Below are 12,540 nucleotides of genomic sequence, written 5' to 3' on the forward strand. Positions count from 1 at the left end.
CCACAGAATCCAATTAAACAATCCCTCGATTTTTTTTTTATCACCACAACTTTTTTTAAGCTACAAATAGTCTTGATTGAATACCCAAAAAAAAAAAAATCATAAAAAAAACTTTTTAAATCCTTTAAAATCCTAATTGAATACCAAAAAATTTGTTGAAAAGAAATTCCATCACGTTTTTTAAAATCTCTACGTATCTGTTTGGATACGTGTTTTCCGACCCCAAAACCGAGTTTAGAGATTCAAAAGCGATTTCACCATTTTTTAAGATGTTTTGGTAACTGCAAAAGCGCTTCAATCAGTCGTGATTCTAGCTCCAAACCCACGTTTCCTCAAAGCCATAGATTGGAGCTTCTGCGGCTGCTAAAATCAATTCTGCAAAAAGCCCCAAATTTGTTTCCAGTTTTACCCCTTTTTTTTTCTGCTGTGTTTTCTTCCGCGGTTTAGTTTTTGTTTCACTGTCGCTTTCTACAGTTCAGTTTCTGAAGGTTAGGGAAGCAAGATAGCCATTCGATTTTTTTTGTAGTAAGCCCATTCAATTATCTCACACATGCTGTTTTCTATTTTTTGCTTTTCACACCCTTTGATTTTTATATTATATTAAAAAATATATATAATTAATAAAAAAATTAAAAATTAACTCTTTTTTTTTTTTTTAAGAAAATTAAAAATTAACTCTTATAAACTAATATCATTTTAAAGTGAATTTATAAATCAATAAAAATGCATTTATGATTTTAGATAAGTTAAAATAATTATCTAAAAGGATAATTTAGTCATTGTACGTTCAAAATCAATTTTAATTCAAACTATCCAAACAACATCAACCCATAAAAATCACTTTTAAGTGAGTGCATCCAAACATAAATCAATTCACATCAAACTCACTTTTAAACAAAATCAATTCTATCAAAATCAATTCTCACCACCGTCATACCAAACACACATGCATTTCCCGTTAGATAAACCCAGCCCCTAGAGTCTACTTAAAACGTCCTCCATCTACTCTCATGCCGAGAATCAATTATTCCTTTTTGACTTATTCTTTCACTCATGTTTTCTTTACTTCAACTTCTTCTTCCGATTCCAGCGTTCTCCACCTGTCTTCTTCTCTCTCTACATTTCAGCACTACTTTTCGCGGATTTTTCCACTCCAATCCCGTTTGCGACGGGTTTAATGACCTTAGTTCAAACGTGGCTTAACTTCTTTGAAAATAAAACGGAAATATTGTTAAAATGGCGCCAATGCAAGCACTTGTTAAGTTAAACTAGAAGAAGACAAAAAGAAAAAGAAAAAAAAAACACTCATTCATTCATTCACTCACTCACTGAAACTTGAATTCTACTAATTCTCTGTTAAGAAATTAAAAAAAAAAAAAAAAAAATGTCCCTGCGACCTGATACTTGGCCATCCTGGTCATCTCAAAGGAAGAAAGAGCATAAGAGTACTATCAAAGTTGAGGCGGAACACGGTGGTCGGAGGAGGAAAGAGGACGGCGTTTTCTTGATACGTAAGAATAAACGCCCAGATTCTCTCTCCAAGAGGCGAAAGTTTTTTCGAGAAGAAACTTTTTCTCCAATGCTCAATGAGGATCCTCCTTTCCCCGTTTATATTTCTGATGCAGTACGTACTTGTTGTATTCTCTCCATCATTTTTTATTTTCTACAAATAATTATTTATTTTACCATATTCACAAATTTAATGATTCAACCTTTTTCTCGAATGTCCATGGATTTGAGCGTGCAGGAATATGATGTTATAAAGGCCAAGGTAAAATGTTTTTTCATTAGTTATGTTTATGTACTCTCTCTGTAGTTTATGCATACTTCTTAACAAAATCATTCACTATAATTATTTCTATTATATAATTAGTTTTACTCACTAAATTACTCTTTTTTAATATATATAGTAGTTAGGTGAATTGTGATATAGTAAATTGAGATATTAGTGAAAAAAGAGTAATTAATGCTCCATTAGTAATTTAAAATGGAGGGGTAGAAGAACTAACTAGTCTATGATATGTTAAGATACCAAAAATTTGGTGTATTATTGGAAAACAATAATGAATACTTTCATGTTTTAGAATTTAGAGCAACAGTGATAGTTCTTCCATTTCAAGAGCATGGCCAAGATTTAAGAGAGATACCAATTACCAAAATAACAGGCTTTAGCAGATTTCTATGGAAAAGTAACCAAAAAAAAAAAGATTTCTATGGAAAAAAAAGGTCCATTTTAGAGCTAGAGCTACATATAATTCATGTCCGGATATAGAGATTTGTGTGTGATTTTGAACTGCGGAATAGAAATGTTTTTCATCTTTTACTCTTAATGTTGTTTAACAGGTGAAAACCATTCCTGCAATGACACTGGCCTTATTGTCTGACGACCCTGCTGCACAACTTGAAGCAACTACTCAGTTTGGAAAGCTACTATCAGGGGGTATGAATGTAATCGTTATATTTTATTTGGGATGTAATATTGTGTACTGTCCTCCTCGAATTTACTTTTTTTTTTAAAAAGTCTCATACATTGTATATAATATAGTGGTGTATGTGTGATTTCCTAAATCATGATGTAGTTCTCATAAGTTCTTAATTGTTAACCAAATTTGAACATTTACTGACACATCTCTGTTCAGGCTACATCCCTCTAATTGATAAGGTGAAGCGGGCTGGTGTTGTCCCGCGGTTTGTGCAGTTTTTGACAAGGGATGATATGCCCCAACTGCAGGTATGAATCTTTTTCTATCAAGTAATTTCTGAATGAGATGATTTTGACCTCACTCACAAATATTATATCTGCAGTCCATGGCAGCATGGACTCTGATCAATGTCACCGCGGGATTGTCTGAGCATACAAATACTGTGATTGAACATGGTGCTGTTCCACTGCTTGTGAAGCTTCTGAGCTCTGGTAGTGATGACGGCAAAGAACAGGTGATGTCTTCCTCAATCTCGTGGCATAATAGCTTTGAGAAAACTATCGTGTATGCATGCATCTGTATATGAGTTGATCGCTTACACAATTTCAATGTCTCATGTATTGAACAGGCATTATGGGCATTAGGTAATATTGCTGGCAATTCCCTGACCGCAAGGGATCTTGTTTTAAATCATGGTGCACTTTCTCCACTATTGTCTTTGATGTGGAATCCTTCCTCAACAAAAAAATCTACATGGAATATTGCTACATGGGCTTTTTTCAACTTCACTCGCGGAAAGCCTCTTCTAACTCTTCAGGATCAGGTTGGAATTTTTTTGCAAGGATAGCATGTGCAGTAAATTTAGCATATCCTATATAAATAAATTAATAAATATAATGAATTTACACATTGTTTGTTATCTTCTCTTCTCCAACTGCATGCTCTCCTGTTATCTTTTTCAGATGCTACCAGCATTGCCTGGCCTTCGGGAACTCTTATTGATGCCTGATGAAGAAGTTATACTATATGCATGCCATCTCCTCTCCTGGTTTACTCAGAAAGGTTCAGACAAAATGGTTCAAGCTATCGTTGAGGCAAAATTTTGCCCACGACTTGTAGAGCTACTACTGTAAGTCCTTGATTGACTACAATACTTTGTGTCTTTTTTCGGTAGCACTGATATTCTTGGGGTGACTTCATCCGTGTTTTTTTTTTTTTTTTTTTCCTTGTGCCCTGAGACAGGTATCCGGAGTCAAAAGTTGTTGTGCCTGCTCTGGAGATTCTAGGAGATATTGCTTCTGGTGATGATGCTCAGACTCAGGTAAAAATAAAGATGTGTTACTATCTAATAATTCTAGGAACCTTTAATTATATTGTCATTAAGTTTAATTATATTGTCATTAAGGTTGTTGAACATGTCACACTGGTGTCAAATGAGAGCTATATAGACTACCGAGAGAGCATAATTTTGTTGTCACATTGTTCTTTTTTGGCATTCTGAATCAAACTGATTTATTTTATCACATATTTCTACTAATTTAACTACGTCTTTTCAGTTTCTAATTAACAGTGGAGCTCTCCGTTGTCTTAAAGCTCTTCTTACACAAAGTGATAAAATCATCCTTGAAGAAGCGTGTTCGGTGATTGCAAATATCGCAGGTGGGAATAATGCTCAAAAACAGGTAAGCAATGATTTGGCCTTGCTTTATTTAGTAATGATTTCCTACGGAGTAGTTTATTATTGATTGTTTGTTGAAAATGCTACTCTTAAGTCTAAACTCATTTCTGGAAGGAACAGTGGTCCATATGTGATTGTGGAGTGAAGAAGCTCTATGCTCTTCAGTAATGTCTAGGATTTAAGCTGGTTGAATGTGAATAACATTCATTTTTGAAATGCCGACTGAGATGTGGAGAGAACTGAGAAGATGAATTTTTCTTGAATATTCATGTGAATTGCCTTTATCCGAAAAGATATTCTTGGGCCAAGACTGTTTCTGGAAGATTATTTATATAAGACTGGCTAAACCTCTTAAACATAAATATTGTCACAACTAACTAATATTATTATGATCATTGACTTTGGAAGGACCTTTTGTATGGAACAAAACTTCATACTATTGTTATAGGGGGGGTTTAGTTGGATAAGACTGTGTATACTATACACAGGCACATACTCGCAACAACAAAGGACACTTTACAAATAATTATGAATTAGAGACTAGATTTATTGAATAAAGAAATAAGGGTAGCGGCTAGACATTGGACTGTTTGCACATTTCTAAAATTAAAACTGGATTTGCTTAAAAAAAATCTGTGAGTTATGCTAACTAATTACCTCATCCAACAGAGTAAGATATGCTAATCTGGAAAGACTAGCTAAACCTTTTAAACATAGAATATTGTCACAGCTAATATTATTATGATCTTTTCTGCAGGATGTCATTGAGGCCGATCTTATTAGTTCTCTTGTCCGTCTCACAAAGGCCGACTTCGACATTAGGAAGGAGGCTGTGTGGGTTATTTCTAATGTCACTCACGGAACTCTTGAGCATATTCGGTAAGTTTTACCATTGCATTTTAATTTCCTTAATCATGATTTTTTACGCCGTTATCATTCTTCCGGTGTAAAAAGAAAAAGTTTTAAATTTTAAGAAAAATCAGCATAAATAATAAACAGATACCTCAAATAGAAGGGCATGTAGTGGGGTATACTGTTTTGTTTGTGTCCCTGGAATTGTGGAAAATATTTTATACTTGCATCTCAGGCACTTGGGAGTTGGGATTGTGATTTATTAATAAGTTGGTCTGTATTACAATGTTCTTATTTAGTCCTTTTGCATTTTTTCTTGTGATGAAAACTTATGTCTTAAGTGTACAATTGACATTGCTCTAGGTACTTGGCATGTAATGGGTGCGTCGAGGCACTCTGTGATCAATTGACCGGCACAGACGCGACTATGCTGACACTTTGTCTGACCGGGCTGAAAAACATTTTAAAGGCAGGAGAAATTAACAAGGACAAGGGATTATATAAGGGGGTCAATGTTTATGCTCAAATGATTGAAGAGTGTGCAGGATTGGATAAGATTGCAAGATTGCAAAGCTATGACAACAATAACATTTATAAAAAGGCTCTGGAGATTTTGGAGAAATATTTTCCTGAGGACCTTGAAGTTGTTGGTGAAGAGAATCTTCCTAGCTAGTAGTGTGGATGGCACCTTGAAACCATAGATGATTAGGACCTTCATTTTCACGGCTTTATAATGTAAATGTTTAGGTTAGCTTGTTACTTGTGTTCATTTTCACGGTGAACCATTTATTTTATTTCTTAAATTTATTATTTAAAATTTAACTTTTCATCTTCTTTACTCAACTAACTTTCCACCAAGAGTCCAAGATTGTCTTTTCATGTACAAACTTTTGCAAATACTAATTCGGAGTTTCATATGGTTGTTGTTAACATAATTTGGAGTTTGATTTTAGAGACACACTTAGACACAAGCCCAAACAAAAACATTTGGGCGCACACACAAAGTCAAACAAAAATTAAAAGAGAATAAAATTATATGATATCATTTGATGTGATTAATTACTTTTTGTTTAATTTTGTTAATTTTATATGAGTTTGCTCAAATAATATTTATTTGGGGTTGTGTTTATATAATATCTATTGCTGTGATCTGCTGAGATTTTTTTGTTGTTGATATGTTGTGTAGCATGAGGGGGGAAACAAAGAAAGAAGAAATCCATAAAAAATAGTGTAAAACATTAGTAAAAAAGAGTTATCAATTAGTGTGTCAAATGAGTTATCATTGCATAGAAAAATGTTAGGAACCGGTTGAAGGGTGGCAAAAATACCCATGCCCACAGGTACCCGTGGGTAAAATCCATCACGGGCACGGGGCGGGTAGCTAAACGGGTATCCACGGGTATAATAAACGGGTATCTGACTACCCATTATTATATGGATACATACACGGATTTGACTGTACTCATACCCACGGGTACCCATACCCGATAATAAATTAAATAAATTACTAAAATATCCTTGTACATCTTATCTTATTACTTAAAGTTGTTACCTTATTGAAGCAAATTTTACCGCTCACCTAAGATTCTTCATTGATAAACCTATTTTTATTTAGAATTTTTTTAATTCATGTTTCCACTCCATTCAAATCATAAAACATATCCTATGGATTACGTAAGAATCATGAATTTTCTATGGGTTATGTATGATTTATGAAATTTTGAATGGATGATGTATGAATGTTTAAAAGTTGAAGTTTTTTGGTAATTAAAAAAGTTATTATTTGTACCAAAAAATAAATAAATTCAAAAATTCATGGGTACCCATGAATACCCATGGATACCCCAATACCCGCGGGTACCCGTGTAGTGGGTACCCACGAGGGTATGGGGCGGGCACGGGTATTATATTTATCCAACGGAGTGGGGACGGGTATCATGTTATCCGTATCCACGGGTACCCATTGACATCCCTGAAGGGCGCCTTGAGTGCTGTGTATGTAGGTATTTTTTTGCTCCGACGGAGAAAAAAGTAATTGATAAAATACACATTTAAATTTATTTAGTTAATTAGTTTAGTCTTAACAATAGAGATATTTGCAGATTTGTTTTTAATTTTGATAAATTAAATATATATTGACAACACGTTATATATTTAGAGGAAAAACTTTTAAATTTCTTAGTATACATGTGACAAGTGACAACACTTGAAAGTAACATATGATGTTCTTAGAGCATAAGTATTGAAAATTACCATGTCCTAAGAAATATATGGTATTTGGCTTTGAAAAACAACTTTAATTTTGTCATCGTTCCCAACAGGACTACCGTGGTTTAAATTTATGTTTGTGTCAGAATAAAAATATATATAAATCACAAATAACACATATTTGTTGGACTCTAATTGATTATTGTGGATATAGTGGAACTCATCGTAGATTTTTGGATGAGTAGTATGAATATTTAGAAGTTGCGATTTGGATGAGTAGTATGAATATTTAGAAGTTGCGATTTGGCCCCTAAGGAAAAAACTACAAAACCACTCTCTAAGGCTTTGTTTGGGAGTTTGGAGGGGAATGGAGGGGAGGGCTTTGGGGGGTTGGAAATATATAGAATAATGGATAAAAAATTCACATTTTTTGAAAGCACGGTTTTTTAGAGAATGATAAAATAATACTTATGATTAATATACTTTTAATTTTAAGAATATAATAACAACATAGATTGGATTTAAAAAATTCATATAAACCCTCCATAACCCCCCAAAACCCTCCCCCAATACAATTTTTGAGTTCCCCCAAATGAGGGGAATTTTTTATTATGAGTAAAAAATTAACCTCCAAAGTCATCTCCTCCCAATGTCTTCTATTTCTTCCACTTGCTCCTTCCTTTTTTTCCAAAACCCTCACCTCCCCTCCCCTCCAAACTCCCAAACAAAGCCTAAGTTTTGCAACTATAGCAGTTTTGGCCCTCAATGCCAAATAAAATGAAATAAAATAACATGTGGCACCTCACTTAGGGTGCCACGTCAGCGTGGACCGAGTCAAAATTGGCATTGGGGGCCAAAACTGTCATAGGTCCAAACCTTAGGCGACGGTTTTGTAGTTTTTTTCCGTAGAAGGCCAAAATCACAACTTTAAAGCTGCTATTAAGCCAAAATATAATTTAGAGGTTTAAATAATTTAAGTGGGATCCATTTATACCACTCATAAGGAACATGGATGTGAATGCTCTTACTACCCTAAATTTCCGCGTCCATCCCCGGGGTGGCACTTTGGTGACATTAATGTCACGGTGACATTAAATCTGAGCCACACATTGTCATTACCATTGCATCTGGGCCACACAACACATCTAATGTCACCCAATGTGTGGCCCAGATTTAATGTCACCGTGACATTAATGTCACACAAGTATTTCCCCCATCCCCGAAATGAGCCTACATAGTTTTGTTCCAGGCGGTTCAACCCCGTGCGTAACTGTTTAATATCATCTCCGTCGGTTCATTTTCACATCCAATCCAAAACAGTTACTGGTTCAGTTGAACCGGTTTGAGCTTAGTTCCACGTGCGATAAAATATTTGTTTGAAAATATAACGAGAACAGAAATGTTAGTTAAAATGGCGCGAATGAAAGAAGCAGTTGAAGCTGTTAAATAGAAAAGAGAGAAAAACATTCGTTCATTGATTTTGTTACATCTTCACTGAACCTTGAACACCACGTTTTCTTCTCTAATTCTCTGCTAAGAAACCAAAGAAAGAAAGAATGTCTCTGAGAGCTGATTCTTCTTCATCATCCTCCTCGTCTCAGATGAAGAATGCCTCTACCGGAGTTGAGGCGGAAGTTGGTCATCGGAGGAGGAGAGCTGGCAGCTTCAACATGATACGGAAGAATATACTTCCTGAGAATCCATCTTTTTCCAAGAGGCGAAAGTTTTTTCGTGAAGATACTTCTTCTCCAATGCCCACTGAGGATCCTCCTTTCCCCGTCTATATCTCAGATGCAGTATGTAACGTTTACACCTTTTCTTTCAAATTCAAGATTACTCAATCAAGAAACAATTATTTATTTTACCATATTCTCAACTTTACAATAATCTCATGATTCAAGCTTTTTCTGACATGTCCATACAATTGGTGGTGACTTGGATTTCAACATGCAGGACTATAAAGATATAATGGCCAAGGTAAAATCTTTTTTTCATTAGTTATGTTTATGTACTCTCTCTCTAGTTTATGCATACTTCTTAACAAAATCATTCACTATTCTAATTCTATCATAAAATGAGTTTTACTCACTAAACTACTCTTTTTAATATATAGTAGTTTGCAGAATTGCGATATAATAAATGGAGATATTATTGAAAATGGTTAATAATATGACTCTAAAGAAATATGCCAAACTTGACACTTAATGTTAGACGGATAGAGTGCAAGAACTAATTAGTCTATGATATGTTAAGATACCAAAAATTTGTTGTATTGTTGGAAAGTTGTAATTAATACTTTCATGTTTTAGAATTTAGGGTAACTATGAGAATTGTTCCATATCAAGAGCATAGCCATGATTAAGGAGCGATAACAATTGCCAATATAAGAGGCTTTAACAGAATTCTATTGAGAGAAAAAAAGTTCATTTTAGAGTTAGAGCTACATATAATGCATGTCGGACGACCCTTAATGTTGTTTACTCTTAATGTTGTTTAACAGGCGCAAACTGTTCTTGCAATGAAAAAGGACTTACTGTCGGGCGACCCTGCTGCACAACTGGAAGCAACTACTCAGTTTGGAAAGCTACTGTCAGGGGGTATGTGTAATACTCGCTTCTTATGTTATGGCTAAATTATATGATGCCACTATGTAATGTCCTCATCTAGATTACTTTTAATAAAACAAAGTGTTGCACATTATATAATCTATAGGTGTATGTGTGTTTTCCTAAATCATGATGTGGTGCTCATAAGTTCTTAATTGTTAACCAAATTTGAACATCTAGGCTACATCCCTCTAATTGATAAGGTGAAGCGGGCTGGTGTTATCCCGCGGGTTGTGCAGTTTTTGAAAAGGGATGATATGCCCCAACTGCAGGTATGAATATTTTTCTATCAAGTAATTTCTGAATGAGATGATTTTGACCTCACTCACAAATATTATATCTGCAGTCCATGGCAGCATGGACTCTGATCAATGTCACCGCGGGATTGTCTGAGCATACAAATACTGTGATTGAACATGGTGCTGTTCCTCTGCTTGTGAAGCTTCTGAGCTCTGGGAGTGATGACAGCAAAGAACAGGTGATGTCTTCCTTAATCTCGTGGCATAACTGCTTTGAGAAAACTATCGTGTATGCATGTATCTATGTATGTGTTGATCGCTTACACAATTTCAATGTCTCATGTATTGAACAGGCATTATGGGCATTAGGTAATATTGCTGGTAGTTCTGTGACCGCAAAGGATCGTGTTTTAAAACATGGTGCACTTCCTCCATTATTGTCTCTGTTGTGGAATCCTTCTACAACAAAAAAATCTACATGGAGGATTGCTATATGGGCTTTTCTCAACATTATTCCTGGAAAGCTTCCTCTAACTCTTGAGGATCAGGTTGGGAAAAGTTTGCAAGGATAGCATGTGCAGTAAATTTAGCATATCCTATATAATTTAATAAATATAATGAATTTAGACATTGTTTTGTTATCTTCTCTTCTCCAACTGCATGCTCTCCTGTTATCTTTTTCAGATGCTACCAGCATTACCCGGCCTTCGGGAACTCTTATTGATGCCTGATGAACTAGTTTTACTATATGCATGCTCTATTCTCTACTGGCTTACACAGGATGGTTCAGGCAAAATGATTCAAGCTATCGTTGAGGAAAATTTTTGTCCGCGACTTGTAGAGTTACTACTGTAAGTCCTTGACGGATTAGTGATTACAATACATTTGTGTCTTTTTCGGTAGCACTGATATTCTCGAGGTGACTTCATCTATGTTATATTTTTCTCTTGTGCCCTGATAAAGGTATCCGAAATCAGAAGTTGTAGGGACTGCTCTGCACGCTCTAGGAGAAATTGCTTGTGGTAATGATGCTCAGACTCAGGTAAAAATGAAGATGTGTAACTATCTAATGATTTTAGGAACCTCTAATCATATTGTCACACTGGTGTCAAATGAGAGTTATATAGACTACTGAGAGAGCATAATTTTGTTGTCACATTCCTCTTTTATGGCATTCTAAATCAAACATATTTCTACTAATTTTACTACGTCTTTTCAGGTTCTAATCAACAGTGGAGCTCTCCTTTGTCTTAAAGATCTTCTTACACAAAGTGATAAAATCATCCTTCAAGAAGCTTGTTTTGTCATTTTGAATATCGCAGGTGGGAATATTGCTCAAAAACAGGTAAGCAATGATTTGGCCCTGCTTTATTTAGTAATGATTTTTCTATCGAGTAGTTTCTTATTGACTGAGGAGTGAAGATGTGGAGAGAACTGAGAAGATGAACTTTTCTTGAATATTTTTGTGGATTGGGTTTATCCGAAAAGATATCCATGGACTAAGACTGTTTCTGGAAGTTTATTTATACAAGACTGGCTAAACCTCTTAAACATAAATATTGGCACAACTAATATTATTAGGATCAATTCTGCAGGATGTCGTTGATGCCGATCTTATTAGTTCTCTTGTCCATCTCACAAATGCTGATCATGACTTCGACATTAGGAAGGAGGCTGTGTGGGCTATTTGTAATGTCACCGAGGGAACTCATGAGCATATTCGGTAAGTTCTACCATTGCATTTTTAATTTCCTTTATCATGATTTTTTTTTTCGCCATTATCATTCTTCTGGGGTAAAAAGAAAAAGTTAACTTTTAAGAAACACAGTATAAATAATAAACAGATACCTTAAAAAAGGAGGACATGTAGTTGGATATACTGTTTTGTTTGTGTCCCTTGAACTTGGAAGTGTGGAAAATATTTGAGACTTGAGTTGGGATTGTGGTTTATTAATAAGTTGGTCTGTATTACAATGTTATTCCTTAGTCCTTTTGCATTTTATCTTGTGATGAAAACTTATGAATTGTACGACTAACAATGTTCTAGGTACTTGGTGCGTAATGGGTGCATCGAGGCACTCTGTGATCAATTGACTAGCACAGACGCAGATATGCTGGGACTTTGTCTTACTGGGCTGCATAACATTTTAAAGGCAGGAGAAATTAACAAGGATAAGGGGGTGAATGTTTATGCTAAAATGATTGAAGAGTGTGCAGGATTGGATAAGATTGAAAGATTGCTAAGCTATGACATAGCGGTGTACATTTTGAAGACATATTTTCCTGAGGATTGAAGTTATAGCTGAAGAGAATCTTCCTTCCTAGTAGTGTGGATGGCACCTTGAAACCGTAGATGACTAGGTTTCCATGTTATTCCTATTCCTATATTGAACAGTTAGCTGTCTTACATATACTAACATTACAATGAGAGAAAAGAAGAAGAAATATATTTGTATATGTTATATTTGCTCCCTTTGTGATCGGTTCTGCTCCCTGTGTTATATTGTTGCACACATGTATATGATCACTGGTGT

The 12,540-nt window shown here is 35.0% G+C and overlaps 2 protein-coding genes across 2 annotated transcripts; both read left to right on the plus strand.

Moving 5' to 3' along the window:
• The first annotated feature begins 1,369 nt into the window (after positions 1-1,369).
• On the plus strand, positions 1,370-5,796 carry LOC146911306 (importin subunit alpha-4-like). The gene is made up of 11 exons (XM_085723914.1): positions 1,370-1,624; positions 1,748-1,771; positions 2,344-2,440; positions 2,640-2,731; positions 2,806-2,937; positions 3,052-3,246; positions 3,386-3,552; positions 3,666-3,744; positions 3,980-4,105; positions 4,859-4,980; positions 5,317-5,796. The coding sequence occupies exons 1-11, from the start codon at positions 1,385-1,387 to the stop codon at positions 5,624-5,626; spliced, it is 1,584 nt and encodes a 527-aa protein (XP_085580040.1). The 5' UTR covers positions 1,370-1,384; the 3' UTR covers positions 5,627-5,796.
• Positions 5,797-8,463: 2,667 nt separating this feature from the next.
• On the plus strand, positions 8,464-12,460 carry LOC146911307 (importin subunit alpha-4-like). Its single transcript, XM_085723913.1, has 9 exons — positions 8,464-9,138; positions 9,662-9,758; positions 9,948-10,039; positions 10,114-10,554; positions 10,691-10,857; positions 10,970-11,048; positions 11,226-11,351; positions 11,602-11,729; positions 12,054-12,460. The coding sequence occupies exons 1-9, from the start codon at positions 9,109-9,111 to the stop codon at positions 12,298-12,300; spliced, it is 1,407 nt and encodes a 468-aa protein (XP_085580039.1). The 5' UTR covers positions 8,464-9,108; the 3' UTR covers positions 12,301-12,460.
• The last annotated feature ends 80 nt before the right edge of the window (positions 12,461-12,540 follow it).

Source organism: Medicago sativa, chromosome 7 (genome assembly GCF_051527215.1).
Source record: "Medicago sativa cultivar Bolivia chromosome 7, Bolivia_mono, whole genome shotgun sequence".
NCBI classification, from domain to species: domain Eukaryota; kingdom Viridiplantae; phylum Streptophyta; class Magnoliopsida; order Fabales; family Fabaceae; genus Medicago; species Medicago sativa.

What these genes read in the sequence shown, in the direction of transcription:
- LOC146911306 (XM_085723914.1), top strand. Translation starts at nt 1,385, where the DNA reads ATGTCCCTGCGACCTGATACTTGGCCATCCTGGTCATCTCAAAGGAAG. An exon ending in ATGATATGCCCCAACTGCAG is followed by an intron (nt 2,732 to 2,805) that starts GTATGAATCTTT and finishes TTATATCTGCAG; the next exon opens with TCCATGGCAGCATGGACTCT. An exon ending in CGACTTGTAGAGCTACTACT is followed by an intron (nt 3,553 to 3,665) that starts GTAAGTCCTTGA and finishes GCCCTGAGACAG; the next exon opens with GTATCCGGAGTCAAAAGTTG.
- LOC146911307 (XM_085723913.1), top strand. Translation starts at nt 9,109, where the DNA reads ATGCAGGACTATAAAGATATAATGGCCAAG. An exon ending in ATAAAGATATAATGGCCAAG is followed by an intron (nt 9,139 to 9,661) that starts GTAAAATCTTTT and finishes GTTGTTTAACAG; the next exon opens with GCGCAAACTGTTCTTGCAAT. An exon ending in CGACTTGTAGAGTTACTACT is followed by an intron (nt 10,858 to 10,969) that starts GTAAGTCCTTGA and finishes GCCCTGATAAAG; the next exon opens with GTATCCGAAATCAGAAGTTG.